At 27.7% G+C, this 16814-nt stretch overlaps 1 protein-coding gene and 1 long non-coding RNA gene across 3 annotated transcripts in view; one reads left to right on the top strand and one right to left on the bottom strand.

Moving 5' to 3' along the window:
• LOC142322258 (uncharacterized) overlaps positions 1-16814 on the top strand; it is a 69690-nt gene that overhangs the window by 1140 nt on the left and 51736 nt on the right. The window lies entirely within an intron of this gene.
• LOC142322249 (clavesin-2-like) overlaps positions 1-16814 on the bottom strand; it is a 72782-nt gene that overhangs the window by 49952 nt on the left and 6016 nt on the right. Inside the window, exons 1-2 of one of the 2 annotated variants that reach the window (XM_075361113.1) lie at positions 14473-14543; positions 3224-3422 (exon numbers count right to left, since the gene is read on the bottom strand). In XM_075361113.1, coding sequence (XP_075217228.1) covers positions 3224-3377 — 154 coding nt within the window. In that variant the 5' untranslated portion in view covers positions 3378-3422; positions 14473-14543. Of the gene's footprint in view, positions 1-3223; positions 3423-14472; positions 14544-16814 lie in introns of those variants that run through there. The other variant, XM_075361123.1, reaches the window with a different exon arrangement.

The following is a 16814-nucleotide window of genomic DNA, read 5'->3' as shown; positions in this document are numbered from 1 at the left end:
AAGTAATTATTCATACAAATTCTCAATTTAGCAGAAAGATCTGTAGTTCTAATTGTAGTATAAAGTTAAAATTCATCTAAGACTAATAACTCTGTTTAGTTAACTTCAAATTGTTAGAGGAATTATTAATAAATCTTATAAAATAAATTTAATTTATCTTTCTGTAATTCTATAATCTCCATATCAATGGTTGGTTCAAATTGGAAATAGTTGAAAAAGGTAACCATCTAAGTTTTATAACATAAGTTGTGGCAGTGCATTCTTCTATTCTTAGTAGTTTTGTGCTACCAATTTCACCTATTTAGAAATCTACGGTAATCATTAAAATTTAGTTTATATGTGCTTAAAGCCAAAGATGGAAATAACAATAACAGTAATCTGGAGTATGCTGCTAAAGAAGTTACATTTTTATACCACTGCTAGACACGAACTCAGGTTCAGAACATCAAACTGCACATCTAAACTGGTTAAAAAGTTATATACCCAAAATTTTCATCTGCTAGAACCAAAACCAAGGCACTTATTGTTAACATTATTTCACAATTTATATTTGATAATGTGTTACGTTCTTTGGAAAACATTAATTATGAAACAGTAATGATGGACAGCTCAAACAGATGTGAAGTAAAACTTGTTCCAGATGTTGTAAGATATTTCAGTCTGAAGAAGGTAAACGTTTAAATTTTGATGAAGTGTCAGGTGAAACTGCTCCAACTCTGACTCAGTATCTTTTGCAGTGTGTGAAAAAATACAAACTGCTAATAACATTAACAGTAATTTTGGTGGTGTGAAAGGGAATGAAAATGTGTTCAGAAATGTTCAAAGTGATTTAGACAGACCAATTTTAGAAATTAGTTGTTCAGCCCACATTGTACACAATTCAGTACAAACAGCATGTGAATCTCTACTCCTGGACATAGAAGTTATTGTTATAAAAATTTATAAATATTTCCACAATATATAGTAACCAAACTTAAAGAGTTCTGTAAATTTGTGGAAATAGATTACAAAAAAGTATTATCTCACAGCAGCACAAAGTTCCTTAGTTTTGTACCTGCAATAGAAAGAATTCTTTCCATTTTTGATGGTCTAAAATCATACTTCTTATCTTGTGACAAATGCCCAAAATTGTTATTTGATTTTTTTGAAAATGAAGAAAGTGAATTGTTTTTGAAATTTTTATAGGTACTCTTCAGTTATTTAATAATGTAATTCTGAAATTGGAAGTAAATTCTATCACAGCAACAGAAGCATTTCAGACATATTCTAAAATAATTTGTCAACTTCATGGAAAAAACCCACAAATTCAAACCATCTTCTGTCAAAGAATTTCTATGCACTCTAAAAGGAAATAAAGATGTTCAGGAACAAAAATTCTTCTCAAGCATAGACCAATTTTTATAATTCTAGTATCCAGTACTTAAGAGTTGTGGAGAATCAGTTTTGATAAAGTTAGTAAGTTTCAGTGGATAAATTTACGAACTGAAACTGACTGGTCTGATTTAGAAGAAAGTGCACAAGTTGTTAATGAAATTATAAAAGATTCCATAAATACTGATGACCTATTCAATGAATAGGCTATTCAATGAAAGACTGATGTCTTTTGAAACACCTTAAAAATATTTTATGTTGGAATATTTCAAAAACGGTCGAGTTTGCGATGTCTTTGCCTGGTACATCTTCTCCAGTTGAGAGAGTTTTTTTCAATTACAGGGAACATTTGGTCTGCGGAAAGGGGTTTTAACATCTGCTAAATGTTAAAATTAATTCAGAACATTCTTGTTGTAATTTTATGATGTAATTAAAACAAACACACCACTTCTGGAAAAAGTCATTTCTAGTGAAAAACACAACTGAATAAATAAAGTTTCACGTTCCAGTAAACTGTTAAGACTTTTAAGTAATTTCAAAAATATGTCCTGTGTTGGACCCAAAAAAATATGGAAAGCCTATTGGAAGTTCATACTTTTTGTTAGTTATATTAACCAGTTTTCATGAATGAATCTTTGATTATTTAGTGTTGCAAATGTACAATATATTTTTTTCTTTTTTAGAAAAGTATACTAAAATTTGTGAAGGGTTACACACGAAATGATAATATTTTAGGGTTGTTTAATTTGAACCTGTTTTACTGAGAAGGGTTTATATATTATATTCACTTGTTTATTATTTCTCTGTATCTATAAAATTTCAATAAGCATATAAGTAATGATTTGTGGTATTATTTTACAAAAAATGTAAATGAGCCTCTCATAACAATCAGGCCCCAATCTATACCCTTAACAAACCATGAGAGCTTTTTATTAAATAATAGTGTTGAATACAACCGTCACTTGTTTAGAAATACACAACACATCCAGTCACCCAATATAACAAATCACTTTCAACATTATGATTACTGCCTAATAAAACTCCCCATAATTCACATTTGAATATATTAAATTGATACTGGACAATTATATATATATAAATAATATATATACATAATTGTCTCTGAATAGCACTAGTTGTCCCATATTAAAGAGCTCCCCAACTGAATTTAAACATTTTTGTTGAAGGACAAAATCTTCTTATCGATGTAAGTCCTGATGAGAACTTAATCATTAGACAGCCTTAAATGCCTGCTATTTCTACAACATGGAAAATATATTTAAACAAATTAAAACTGAAAGTTGATTGTCAGCCATTATTTTATTTAATTAAATACTGCAACATGATATTTAGTCCTTTTTTCCATACCCTGTTTTCGTTTTTTTAGTTTGATATACTGTTATTCTTTAGTTCAATTAATTAATTTATTTTTATTTTTTGGCAGTCATGTTTTAATTTTAATAATTGTTTTTATTATGTAATTGGTGAACATGTTTACACCATAACTTTAAAAAGGTGGACAAAAGGAAAACTAAAAGGAATTTTGGATTTTTTCATAATTTTGTTAATTTTTATCCATATTACCTGAAAATGAATTGGCAGATACACATTTTTATAACACTTACAAGTATATAAACTTATCTCACTAATATTCCTATTCCAACATATAACTAACAATAACAATGAATTAACAAGAAAAAATGAATAAAATTCTTACAATCTACGTACAAAGAAAAATGAGTACTGTTGTACTTTTAAAAAAAGAAATAATTGTAATTGTTCATTACAGATTAAAACTATTACTTCAAGCACATCACTAAAGTAAGATAGAAAATCCAGAATGTTAACATACCAGCATTTTTTCCCTTCAGTATAGTATTTCTTAATTCCTCTAAAGCCTCTTGCTCAGATAGAATTTTTGGTGGAGATTTCATATATGGATAATCCTCACTAGAAGATCTATTAGATCGATAACCATTCCAATCTATATCACAATATTCTGCCATAATTTTTATTTTATGAATGTGAAGCACTAGGCCTTTCAATCAAAACTATAAAAAAAGGTAAACCACACATATAAAAAAAGGTAAACCACACAACTGATTTATGATTGCATTCTTATGTACTTACTCTATAATGAATGAGTTAATAAAACCAGGAAATTCTAAGAGAAAAATAAATACAGTATATTAAAAGCTTTCTGCAATCTGTAAATGTATACACAAATAAATATTATCTTTCACGCTTCAATTACTATTATTACTACATAAATTATTACTATTATTCATACATAAAATAAAAATAGGATGATACTATAAAAGTTAGATAAATAACATAAAATAAACTACACTTGCAGTACCGAAAATAATCTTTTCACAATAAATGCACATCAAAAATATGGAATAAAAAAAAATTGATTGTTTAAATTTATATTATTATGTTTTAGATATTTTATTGCTCTATATATTAAGGTATTAAATGTTGCTATTTTATGATTCCAAGGATGGGGTCATGATGAATTATAGTAACTTGTTTATGTTTCCTATGTATAACAATATCAAACTTACTATTACTGTAATTTTTATATCCAAAAAATTTATACTACTGTTTTTTTCTCAACTTAAGGTAAATTCAATGCTGCTATTAACTAAAGAATTCATTTTTTTATTATCTTGTTTTCTTCATCATTAAATTGTTGATTATATATGATTAATATATCATCTACATATCTCTTATAATAATATTTGGTGTTATTTATATAACATTTTATAGTTTTCTAATTCATTCATGAAAATGTTAGCTAAAATAGGTGAGTTGTGAAGCCATAGTGTATGAAATATAATTATTTTGAATTTAACAATAAATATTATCAGCAAGAGAAAGATCTCACTATGGGTTCACCACTCCTATCTATTTTAGATAACATTTTAACGTGTGTGTGTGTGTGTGTGTGTGTGTGTGTGTGTGTGTGTGTGCACGTGCGCGTCTATGTCTCCCTGTCTCACTGTGCCAGCGTACGTGATATAATATATTTACAGTTTGTTTACATTTTTTATTGTTCATAAACATCTATTATACAAGTATACTAAAATTAATACAATCTCCGTAAGCAAATTCTTGGAAAGTTTGGAGTTAAAAAGTGTACTACTACTCTACCTTTATGATGAAATCTTGTACAGAAACCCTTGTATTTCAGGCAATTTATTGGTAAAATTTTGTGGTCAATATTGCCAGGAGGTGAGGGGTTAAATTTCTCAAAATTTTGCAAACATAACCTCACTTTATATTAAGCTCAGTGCATGCATGCATGTGCAAATATTAAGCTCAGTGCAAACGTACATGCATGTACGTTCTTACAATTCTTTTTTAATTTTGCCCCAAAATTTCCCCTTCTCCAAAAATTGTAAAAAGCCGTCTTTTTATTTATTGCATATTTTTTAAAGAATTTTTTTAATGTCATCCTAGAGGTAATAGTAGTGCAAGTGACCCAAAATAATTACTTAAGGGGCAATATTGCTGGTGGGGTAGTCGATTAAAACTATCAGTTTTTTTAATGTTTCAAAACATTTTTGGTTTATTTAAACTTTTAATACAATTAAACTATAAATATAATTAAAATGTTTAAGTAATATACTATTAGTAATATTACAATAAAATTTCATTATAATACACCCGCCTAAAAACGAAATGTTGGGTAACTTTTTATTTGGTTGTACAATTAAATTTAAATTTTTTCCATTTAACATAGTAAACATAAAAAAATCAAAGAAATTTCTTGAGGTGATTTTGGAAGTGGGGAAGCAGAAAAAAAAAATACCGATTTTTGGAATTTTTAAAACATTGGTTTTTACAATAAAAATTCATCATTATTTACCCCCAACCTAAAAAAGAAATCTTATGCAACTTTTTTCATGCATAATTAATTATTTTTCTGCTATATAAGAATAAATAACCAATGCTAGTTAAGTATTACAACTTTCTTGTCAGATTTTTATGTTATAGTAATTAATAACTATGATAAGTATTTTATTATTAATTATTATAATCAACTTTTTTTTTTGTCTTCAGTCATTCGACTGGTTTGATGGAGCTCTCCAAGATTCCCTATCTAGTGCTAGTCGTTTCATTTCAGTATACCCTCTACATCCTACATCCCCAACAATTTGTTTTACATACTCCAAACATGGCCTGCCTACACAATTTTTCCCTTCTACCTGTCCTTCCAATATTAAAGCGACTATTCCAGGATGCCTTAGTATGTGGCCTATAAGTCTGTTTCTTCTTTTAACTATATTTTTCCAAATGCTACTTTCTTCATCTATTTGCCACAATACCTCTTCATTTGTCACTTTATCCACCCATCTGATTTTTAACATTCTCCTATAGCACCACATTTCAAAAGCTTCTAATCTTTTCTTCTCAGATACTCCGATTGTCCAAGTTTCACTTCCATATAAAGCGACACTCCAAACATAGACTTTCAAAAATCTTTTCCTGAGATTTAAATTAATTTTTGATGTAAACAAATTATATTTCTTACTGAAGGCTCGTTTAGCTTGTGCTATTCGGCATTTTATATCGCTCCTGCTTCGTCCATCTTTAGTAATTTTACTTCCCAAATAACAAAATTCTTCTACCTCCATAATCTTTTCTCCTCCTATTTTCACATTCAGTGGTCCATCATTGTTATTTCTACTACATTTCATTACTTTTGTTTTGTTCTTGTTTATAATCAACAAACAAGTTAAATTTAGCTTAGTAGAGTATTGGTTTTTATGTTGGAATTACTTTAATTCAGAATATAAATCAGCATATACCATAAATAGTATTATCAGAATTAATAAAAACTCATTCACCCTGTTTGAAACAAGTTAGTAGTCATAATATTAATAGTTTTAATATTAATCAATAAGTTAGTTTTAATTTTGTTCCGCAGACAGGTAGAAAGGTGGCAAAGTGGACATAACTGTTCTATATAAAATAAATAAATAAACCCAATCTAATCAAATTTTAAACAGTTTTCATACATAAAATATATTATTTGAATATCTGCATTTTTTTTTTGAATGGATTAAACCATTTTTCTGTTTCCCCTCCCACCATTATTACAATATAATAATGTGGTAGAGCAATGGTCTTAAGTAATTTTTTGGCTCTTTTTTATTTTCTTCTTACACAAGAGTGACCAAATAATATAGTATTTTTTATACGTTCCTTCATTAACTGAATATTAATATATGTTCTTTTGCTCATATTCATCTAAAAATCATAAGATGAATACTCAAACATCATAAAAATTTTTTAAAAAATAATTCCCTTTTTGAACAAATTAAAATATGCTTCCAGAATACTTTTTCAGAGTTATTGAGAAGTTTCATCATAGATATTGATGAATCACCTGAAATATCTTGAAAAGATCTACTTTTAGATCTTTCAGTACAATCCAAGTGTTTTGAAAACAAATCTTTTTTAATTGCATTTTATCAATCTGAGCATAAATTAAGTCTCAGCACATATTCTCAAAATTGTGTGCTCCACAAAATCAGAAAAATAAGCTAATTTCAAGCAGTTTTTTAACAAACAAACAGAAGTATGAAAAACATATAAAGAAAAACACATTCTTGGCTAATGTAGGAAAATATACAAGTTGTTAAATCAACTAACGTTGTTAAAGAAACTCATAGTAAACAGTAAATAAAACAAACAGTTACTTTCAAAGTGACCATGAAAAATAGCATACTAAGTAATATCTCATTATAAGCAAACTTGTATTAATAATTTTCATGGTTTCTTCATTAGTTGTTATTCAGAAATGAAAGAACGAAAGGCTAGCAATATTTTATTCTAAATAAGCCTCATTCATAACATTTTACAATAACTCTACCAACATTACAATAAACTATTTTAGTGGCAAAATAAATTTCTGAAATTTTGTCCACAACCAACTTTATACATTATAAAAAAACTTACTTTATTAAAATGAATTACTAATTATTATTATATTTTTTTATATATCAGAATTATAATCGACATATGTCTCTAAATTTTATAGATCAGATATACATAAATACTGTATATCTTTGGGTATAATTCAAAGAATTAGTAGGGGTGTACAATGATTAGATGCTACATACAAGGCACCTTGCAGAACCATATTCCAGTATTTATGGGATAGAAAATATCTGAAATACACTTCAGAATCTAACTGTGACTAACACTGCTTCTGATCAGGATGACCACTATACTTGTGATTAGAAATTAACTAGACAATGTTGGAACTATGCTAACAGATTATTTCAGCCACAGACTGCAAAAGATGAATACAGGACCATATTTTGGAAAATTCTAATAAAATTGAATCTTTATTATATTAAAATTGAATTTTCTTTCTCTTTTGTTGTAAAATGAAATGAAAATTGAAAAAAACACAGAAGTACGAGTTAAATAGTTAATGGTTATTGGTACAGTTTTCAGTATAGGCATTTCACATACTTTCAGTTTGTGTAACCCAATTTTCAATCATAACTTTCGTGCCCCCTCTCATACAATAACAATGTATTTTGAGTATTATAACACAAAGGCTACACTGCGATCTTATTTACAAACCTTACAAATTACCAAGAATAAGTAAATTTATTGATATTTGTCAACGACAACCGTTGCATTGAGAAAGTCAGAATCGATGCCTCTCTGTCTTATGTCCATCATATCAGACATTCTCGCAGCATTCCAAGAAGTTCCGATTTGTCTCGAACATTTCAGAATGTCTGCGTGACCATCTGTGCAAATGTGTATAAATGTTACATCTCATTTGTTTCCCGCCAGTCTCAGTCGAGTCAATCCTAATATCGCTATTGAATCTATTGTGAATGTTTATGTTGTAATTTGTGTGTTAACTGCAATTCATGGTATTAAATATTCACAGCAGCAGATTTATACAGAATCATGGATAAATTTTTGTGGGTATAAGCAAGCATTAGACGATAGTGAAGCATCAACAAATAAACAGATGGGCATGGTTCCAAAAATCAAATCAAGACTACTTAAATTTTGGGTTTACCAGTACTGAAGTAAATGAAGAAAAAGGGCCCATGAGTGTTATTTGCTCAAAAATGATGGCAGCAGACAGCATGAAAACTAATAAACTTAAATTACATTTTGGAAATGCTTCATAGTGAGTTCGTTAACAAACCCTGAGAATTTTTCAAATTAAAATTGAAATCAAATGAAAAGCAAACATTTAAAAAAAAAAAAAACTTTGTGAATGAAAAAGCTTAACTTGCCTTTTATAAAGTTTCATATAAAATAGCAGATATAAAAAGCCTCACACCATTGGCAAAGAGCTTATTTTGCCAGCTGCAATTAAAATTGTAGAAACTATGTTTGGAGATAATTTTGCCAAATGACTGCAGTCCATACCTCTATCAAATGATACTGTTGCCCTTTGAATTGGTGATATAGCTAAAGATGAACAGCATCAGCTTTTCGGGAAGATGCAGGACAAATGTTTTCAATTCAGCTTGATGAGGCACAGACAGCAATAAAGATGCTCATTTCATTGCCCATGTTTGATTTTGTGATGGTGTCAGCAACAGAAAAACCACTTTTCTACAAACCAATAGAACTCAAAGCAACAGCATTCATATTATTTGCCATCTTAAATGATTTTATAAATGAGGCAAACATAGAGTAGAAAAACTGTGTCGGATTAGGCACTGATGGTGCTCGTTCAATGTCTGGAAGATTCCAAAGTATACAAGCACTAGTGAAACAAAAATCTCCACAGTGTGTCTGGACACATTGCATGATCCTCACAGAAGCTCTGCTTCCAAAGAAATGAGTCCTGGTCTGATAATTGTGCTAACAATGGTTGTCACCATAGTAAATTATATACAAATGAGACCCCTAAAATCAAGAAGTTTTTCTGCACTTTATGAAGACATGGATGCAGTACATTCACTGTTAGTATTTTATTGTGAGGAAAGATGGTTATCATGTGGGAAATTTTTGCAATAAGAGATGAAATCGCCATTTTTCTAGAAGAGGAAAACCGACTGGAAGCTGAGAAGTTTCGAGATGGCTTATTTGTGACTGAAATGAACTACTTGGTCGACATATTCAACCAAGTAGTAGTAGTGTGATGAAATTCACAATATGATCTAAGTTGAAGATTCAAGGTATTCAAGATACTTTGAATTTTCAACTCCGAGCAGCAAATACACATATGCTGGATACAAGTAATTAAGTAAATGCTTTTTGTAGAAAATTGGAATTGTGAAGCAGAAATTTAAAGCAAAAAACCTAGAAATGTTTACAAATGTGGATGAATGTGTTAAAACTTACAAGGTTGAAGAACATGTGAAAGTTAGTTTTGTAACTATTGGAAATCATTTAGCCATGCTGGCAAAGAATTTTAAAAAGTATTTTCTTGCTGAAGACAACTTGGTAGCAAGTTACGATCTTCATAGACTTCACAGCAAGTAGCAAAATCAAAAGAAAATTTAGTAATAAATAAATCACTCTTGAAATTTTGGGCAGGGATGGATGATCAGTTTTCTGCACTGACAACATGAGCACTTTGTAAAATATTACCAATTTCAACATCCTACCTTTGCGAAACCAAATTTTCTGGGGTGGCTGCTTTGAATAAAAAATATATATCACAGCTAAATATAGGAAAAAAACTGTCTATTTCTAATAATAAACCTTCCGGCGAAAAGCTTTGCTTTGCAAGACAGGCCCAAGGGGGTCACTAATAATTATTAAACTTGTTTTTAATTTAGTATTGATAAATTAAATATTAAATACATTGAGCAGTACTGATACAATCCTATTTATAGGTGTACTATATCAGTGTAAATGTGTATTTTATTATTTATGACAGAATGTATTCTATTTTGCTTTCCTTTCAGTAAATTAATAAATTTTTTTTAATATTTGTTATCATGCACATACATGCATATACATACATACATATATATATATACATGTATGCATATGCAGTAATAACAAAAAAGTGTGCTGGTATTCATTTTCAGATTCTATATATCAAATAAACAAAAAATGTTCTATGAAAAACTGGCAACTTTTCCCTTTACTGCGTTAAAGGGGAAAAGCTGGCATTTCTTTTTTTTAAACCTACAAACATTATGAATAGGCATACACACAACTCCTCAAATTTTAACAATAATATTTACAATAAAATTAATAATAATTTACAATAAAATAATAAAATAAAATACATTTAATTTTACAATAAAATTATATGTATGTGTTACCAATAAGGCACCATAATTTTAAATAAAACCACCCAAGGAACTTTCATATAAATAATGAAAAAAAAAATTGTGAAAAGAAAATTAATTTATGTTTTAACACCAAATTTTCAAAATTGTATAGGTTTATTATTATTAAAGCTGTTCTTGTATTGTGAAAAATACAAAAATATGTTTTATTTATAAAACAGATTTTGTAACACATTCTCCCAATAGTTGTACGCTAAACATAGTTATCAAAACAGAATTTTGTGGTTAGGTGTATTTATTTTCACACATTTTTTAACCAAAAATAAAACCTGTAATTGGAATATTACAATCCAACTGAAAACATAAATTTAAATTATTGCCATGTAAAATTAATAACAAAATAAAATGTGTCATATTCTTTCAAAGTTTCTACAACACTGTGTGTGTGTGTGTATGTGTGTGCACATGCATATATATATATGTGTATGTGTGTGTGTGTGTGTGTGTGTGTGTGTGTGTGCACATGCATATATATATATATATATGTGTGTGTGTGTGTGTGTGTATTCAGTTATAACAAAAATGAGTACTAGTATTCATTTTTTGAGATTCTACACACGAAATGTTCTATTAAAAAATGGCAATTTCCCCTTCAGTTTTTTCTTATCCACCAGTTAAATTACTGGTTTTTCTTAATCTTTCAAAATTACAAAACTTTTCACGTGGTAAACTGCAATTCAGAAAACATTTTGCAGACACGCTTAAACTCAACTTAAGTCTACTACTCTATAAATAAGATGTATATCAGTCATTTCAATATGATAAACCTCCATTTGAAAAAAAATAAAACGTGAGAAAAAAAATGGATAAAAACAAATCAACTAACAATCAATTGTCAAAAAAAAAAAAAAAAAAAAATGTTTACTTTTACTAGCGCTACCACAGTACCATGTTCAAGGTGACAAATAATTGTTACCACTGTTCCTCAGTTTAATTTTATCGATCCTATTATTTAATAAATAATTCATAATTCATAATTATTAATTTATATATCAATAAGATTAATATTATCATTAATAATTAATATTTAATTATTTAAAATTATCAATTTTAATTACTTCAGTTTAGTAATTCTTTACTACTGGTGGGGATGAAATCCAGCTGAAAATTATCATATATTTTCTGTGATAGTTCTACATTAGTCATGTGAATTTCAAAAATAATAAGTTCTTTTGTCTATAATGAATAGTTTAATACTATAACGAATAAAATATATTTTGATTAACGTAACGATTATCAAGATATAGAACATTAAAAAATTGACAGTATTCATTTTGAAATATTAATTGTTAAATTATTTAAAGGAGAAAGTTAATATAAATATGTGTATCAAATTTGATTTGTCAACCAAATGTTGAGATATAAATTTTTCTTTAAAAACCACAAAATGGCAGACAAAAGGAAAACAAAGAAATTATCATCTTTCATACATTTTTTGTTCAGTTTGATAAATCAAATCTGAAAATTAATAGCTGGGTACACAGAATCACTATGTATGACATTGTGTTTGTCATGTTGATTGATAATTATAAATTTAACAAATTTCCCGAACAATACATATTCAAGTTGATCTGAAATTATTAAAATGTTCAGTAAATACTGAACAGTAAAGTACTGAGATCAACAGAGGCAATCTTCCTTTCGAAAAATCACTAAATGGAATAGGTCTTTTTATTTTTTTTAAACCTACAAGTATTATGAATAGGCATATACACAACTCCTCTCATAATTTTACAAACACATGAACAAAATAAATATGTTTCAATATTTTTTTAAACATCAATCATGTAATGTTAAAAACAATCAATGATGTGACAAAATTTATTGACAGGCACTGAACACATTAATTCTATTCAATATACCACAGATAGTCTAGTTTCTGTCAGGTTTTTGAATTATGTAAACTGTCAATTAAAAACATTTTAATGGCCATTAAATGACGAACACCAGAAAAAATAATGTGTGTTTTTACTTCCTTGACAAAGTAAAGCAAGTACTGTGATCACAAAAAATTTCATTTTTCAGATTTCAACAGAAATATCTATTTTGACCATTCCTGAATCAATTTTAACTAGTTTCAGCATGACGTCTAAACGTATCTACGTATGCATGTTGCATAACCCAAAACGATTAGCCACAGATGTTGAAATTTTGGATTTAGGACTGTTGTAATATCTAGTTGTGCACCTCCTCTTTTGATTGCCATCGACTGTAACAAAAGTGTTCAAAAAAAAGCCCAAAATCCTAAAACATTGGAATTTGGACTTCTTGTTAACTGCAGTAATAAGCTTTCACTGACAGCTTTTCAATGATATACCACAAATGGTACTTAATTTCATTGGTTCCAAAGTTATAGCCAAAAAAAATTTTAATTAATGAAATATTTGGATCTTAAAAAGGGAAGGCAAACTGGTTCAAATCCGACTTCATTAATTTTTTTTTTTTTTTTTAATTTAAATATATTGATTTGTTAATTATTAAACTATGATTGTAAAAAAAAATTACAATAAATAATAATTCAATAGTAACAATAAAAAAAAGAGAAACTATCAGAAGTTTTTTTTGATTTAAAATAAAAAGATATTTATCTTAATTTAATATCAAAAGTATTAATGAAATAAAATTTCATATACTTTTCATTTAAAAAAAAAAATGTGTATATGTAATTTAATAGGTTTACAAGGAAGTAATGTAGTGTCCACATCTGATTTTTTATTTTAGAAAATATATGTTACCAGACATATACAATTATTTGTATCAGTTGGGTACAGAGGTCAAAGTATAAACATTTATCATATCTAATTGGAGGGTCTAGTTCATGAATACAATTTATGATAATTTCAATAAAACTTATTTTGATTAATTAAATAATAATTAACTGTGATTCATAAATAAGTTTAGAAGATTATTCTTTTCTATAAGTGCAAACAAAAATAAATTAAAGATTTAAAATGCAGTGCAATAACAGATTAGTAATTACAGTAAATACATCTAAGTAACTACATCTTTACAATCTGATGGTTCAACCCTGGAACATTTCAGAAAATAAAATACTGAAAATATAAGGGTGTGAAATAAGAATATATGGCAACAGCCAAAGTCACTTCTAATAAATCAATTCTCTAAATCATCAAAGATAAACTATACTAAGTGCAGATTTCATACATGCTGTGGTTTCATGTATTATCATAGCAGAGAATGTCAATCAAAGTTGAAAAAAAATTTCACACTCAAAATTTAGAATTACATTAGCAAGTAAGTTCTACAACTCCGGTAAACATAAATAATAGTAAATTTCAATTAAATGACATAAAAAATAATATGGTTAAACTTAAAATATAATACAGATTTTCCTACCTTGGATTACGTGATAAGTTTAATACTTAAAATAAACAACAATGAAATACTGTAATTACATATAAGGCAATAGTTTATATGGAATAAAGAGTAAATTTACATTTTTATGTAGGACACATATTTCGTAAGACATCAACTAAGTAAATCTCTTGTATTAAAATTTTTATAGGAAATATTTTTAAGATAAGATTAAATTTCCTAATTAGAATAATACAACTTTTTGTCTGTAAATTTAATTAGATCAATGGATCTAAAGTTTATTTTAATGGATAAAACATAACAGTAATAAGATATTACTCTAGAATTAAACAGCTACCGATCGTCGATGAAAAAACAAATTACTAAATGTTTCAAGGGTTTCAATAACCAACAAAAATAAACTCGCATTTCTAAAATTATTTTTAATTTATTTCTTTAAAAAAACAGATAAAATACAAACCTCATCGCAAAATGAATAAAATTGGTACTAACAAAGAAAATGCACTACATGAATGTAACATAACCTATACGTGATCGATGACGAAATTGAGGATTGTTCTGCAACGAATTGATCAGAAAATATCTTTGCAGGTAACGTAGATTAAAAAGTAAAAATACTAAGTCAAATAACAATAAAAACAAACAAAAATATTCAGTATAGTTGCAGTAGGATAAAATCTGTGTAACAGCTCAGCAAACAGAAAATATTTCATAAAATAATAATAAAAAACACAACTTGCCCTAAGGACATTAGACATATCCTTAATAAATATTTCAAGTCTCTAACCCAGGTCCCTCCTCAGTAGTTTTGCAGATCAATGTTAATTGTAAAATACTGTACTGTAATTAGTATATTTAATGTGCTATGTTATTGTTTGGTATATTGGTATTGTCAAATTTAATGTATTATTAATTTCATACTGTTTAAAGTGTGTTGAATTTTTTACTTTTGCTCACTATTTCAAACTTGTATATTTGTGTGAGGTTTTTTGCAAAGATTGATTCTGATGTGTGTAGTAGTGTTTAAGTTTTTTATATTTGTATTGAAAACTTGAATTATGTCAAGTTTAGTCAGTAAAAGTAATTGGTATAGTCACTGTTTGATTTTTACACTCATTATGTTGTGTATTTTGTTTCTGATTTTCAAATAAATACAACAATCTCATTTTCTAAAAATTGACAAATTTTTTGTTTAGCACCGCATGTTACCATTTTAACAACCTCCATAGCAGAATGATAATTTTACTGTGACTTGGGATTAAGCTTTTCTGGGATAAAATCCCAGAAAAGCGTAGGATTTTACTGCAAATTTCATATTACTCATATGTAATTTCATTGTGATAATATTGAGAAAATAAATAAGTGTACATGCATAGCTATAATAAATGCTAGGTACTTTACTGTGTTGAGTTTTTCATCAGCTGGCTTGAATGCAGTTTAGAGGTGATGTAACATGTGTAAGAAATGTTTATACTAAACTGGGTGATTAGACATCAGTTATAGTGGGTTTTGGATATATTTTAAAAGTGTGCATGTTATCTATTTTTTATATAATGAGATCAAAAAAATGAAGTGATAATGAGATTAAAATTAAATTGGGAATTAATTTCTAGGTGAATGAGAAATTACACACAACATGAGATTTTTATATGCTTCCTGTGTGCAGGATATGCCATATACATCACTATACTAGTACATTTTATTTGAATGTTTCTCACTGCATAATATGCAAGTGGTTTCAAAGAGTCGTAAAAATATTTCAATTTCAAGACTAGAAAATCTAAACTGATTATAGTATATTGTTCTATGTAAAATTATTATTTTGTAAACATGTAAACTTCATTACATCATGGTGAGTTACAAAGTAAATTCTTTTACCAAGAAATGAATTTTCTTTTGAACTTTTCATTTTGCCAAAAAATGAATTTTTACACTGTAAATGTTTTTTTTTTTTTTTTTTTTTTTTTTTTTGTAAATAGACATTTAAATAAATAAATAATTTTATGAATGTTTTCAGATTATTTTATATTTATATATTTTCCTTTACAAATAGAGTAGCATGATTGTCACTTCCATTAACATGAAATAATAATTATTCTAAATATGTTAGATGTCATGGTAAAAAATGTTTTAGGTAACCTATATGAATTAAAAGTCACTCTTGAAACCAGTATAACCATCAAGGTAAAAAGTATTCCATGCCAGGTTTACAAAGAAAAAATGAAGAATGAAGTGGTTCCCTAATGGCTTTATCATTGAGCCAAATGTAGTGTTGTGTAGCTCATGTTATTTCACCAAAGGTCAGGAGAGGTTTAGTCCTACAAGAGATTCCTTCATTCTATCATCAAAAGACTTACTGTCTGGTAGGCACCATTGATCTCTTAGAAAGCAGCTGTGATTAATACTTTTAGTATCTCAGATGCTTTACGTGTTTCACAGCTGTATGAATGACTAAGTCATGAAGTAAAGGTATTATACATATTAACAAATGCCCTTTTATTGAAAAAAGAGATCTATACACTATTTCTTCCCAGCAAGAAATTATTAATAATTGTAAGCTTTAATAATATACATAAACTATGTTGCACTGAATATATTGCAATGGGTAAACAAGTTTCTAGTAATAGAAAGAGCCAGAATAAGAAAGAGAGAAAAAATGAACAATGTAAATCAACAAACACATTGAAAAATATAGAAGAAACAACAGCAACAAAAATTCTTTCTAGAGTAGCATAGATGGTTTGGATAATAAAAATTATTACTCTTGAATGAACAAAAGGGTAGGTTGGTTGCTGATAATGC

Source organism: Lycorma delicatula, chromosome 1, assembly GCF_047948215.1.
Source record: "Lycorma delicatula isolate Av1 chromosome 1, ASM4794821v1, whole genome shotgun sequence".
Classification (NCBI taxonomy): Eukaryota; Metazoa; Arthropoda; class Insecta; order Hemiptera; family Fulgoridae; genus Lycorma; species Lycorma delicatula.
Note: the sequence above shows the minus strand (reverse complement) of the source record. Positions and strands in the feature narration are given on the sequence as shown.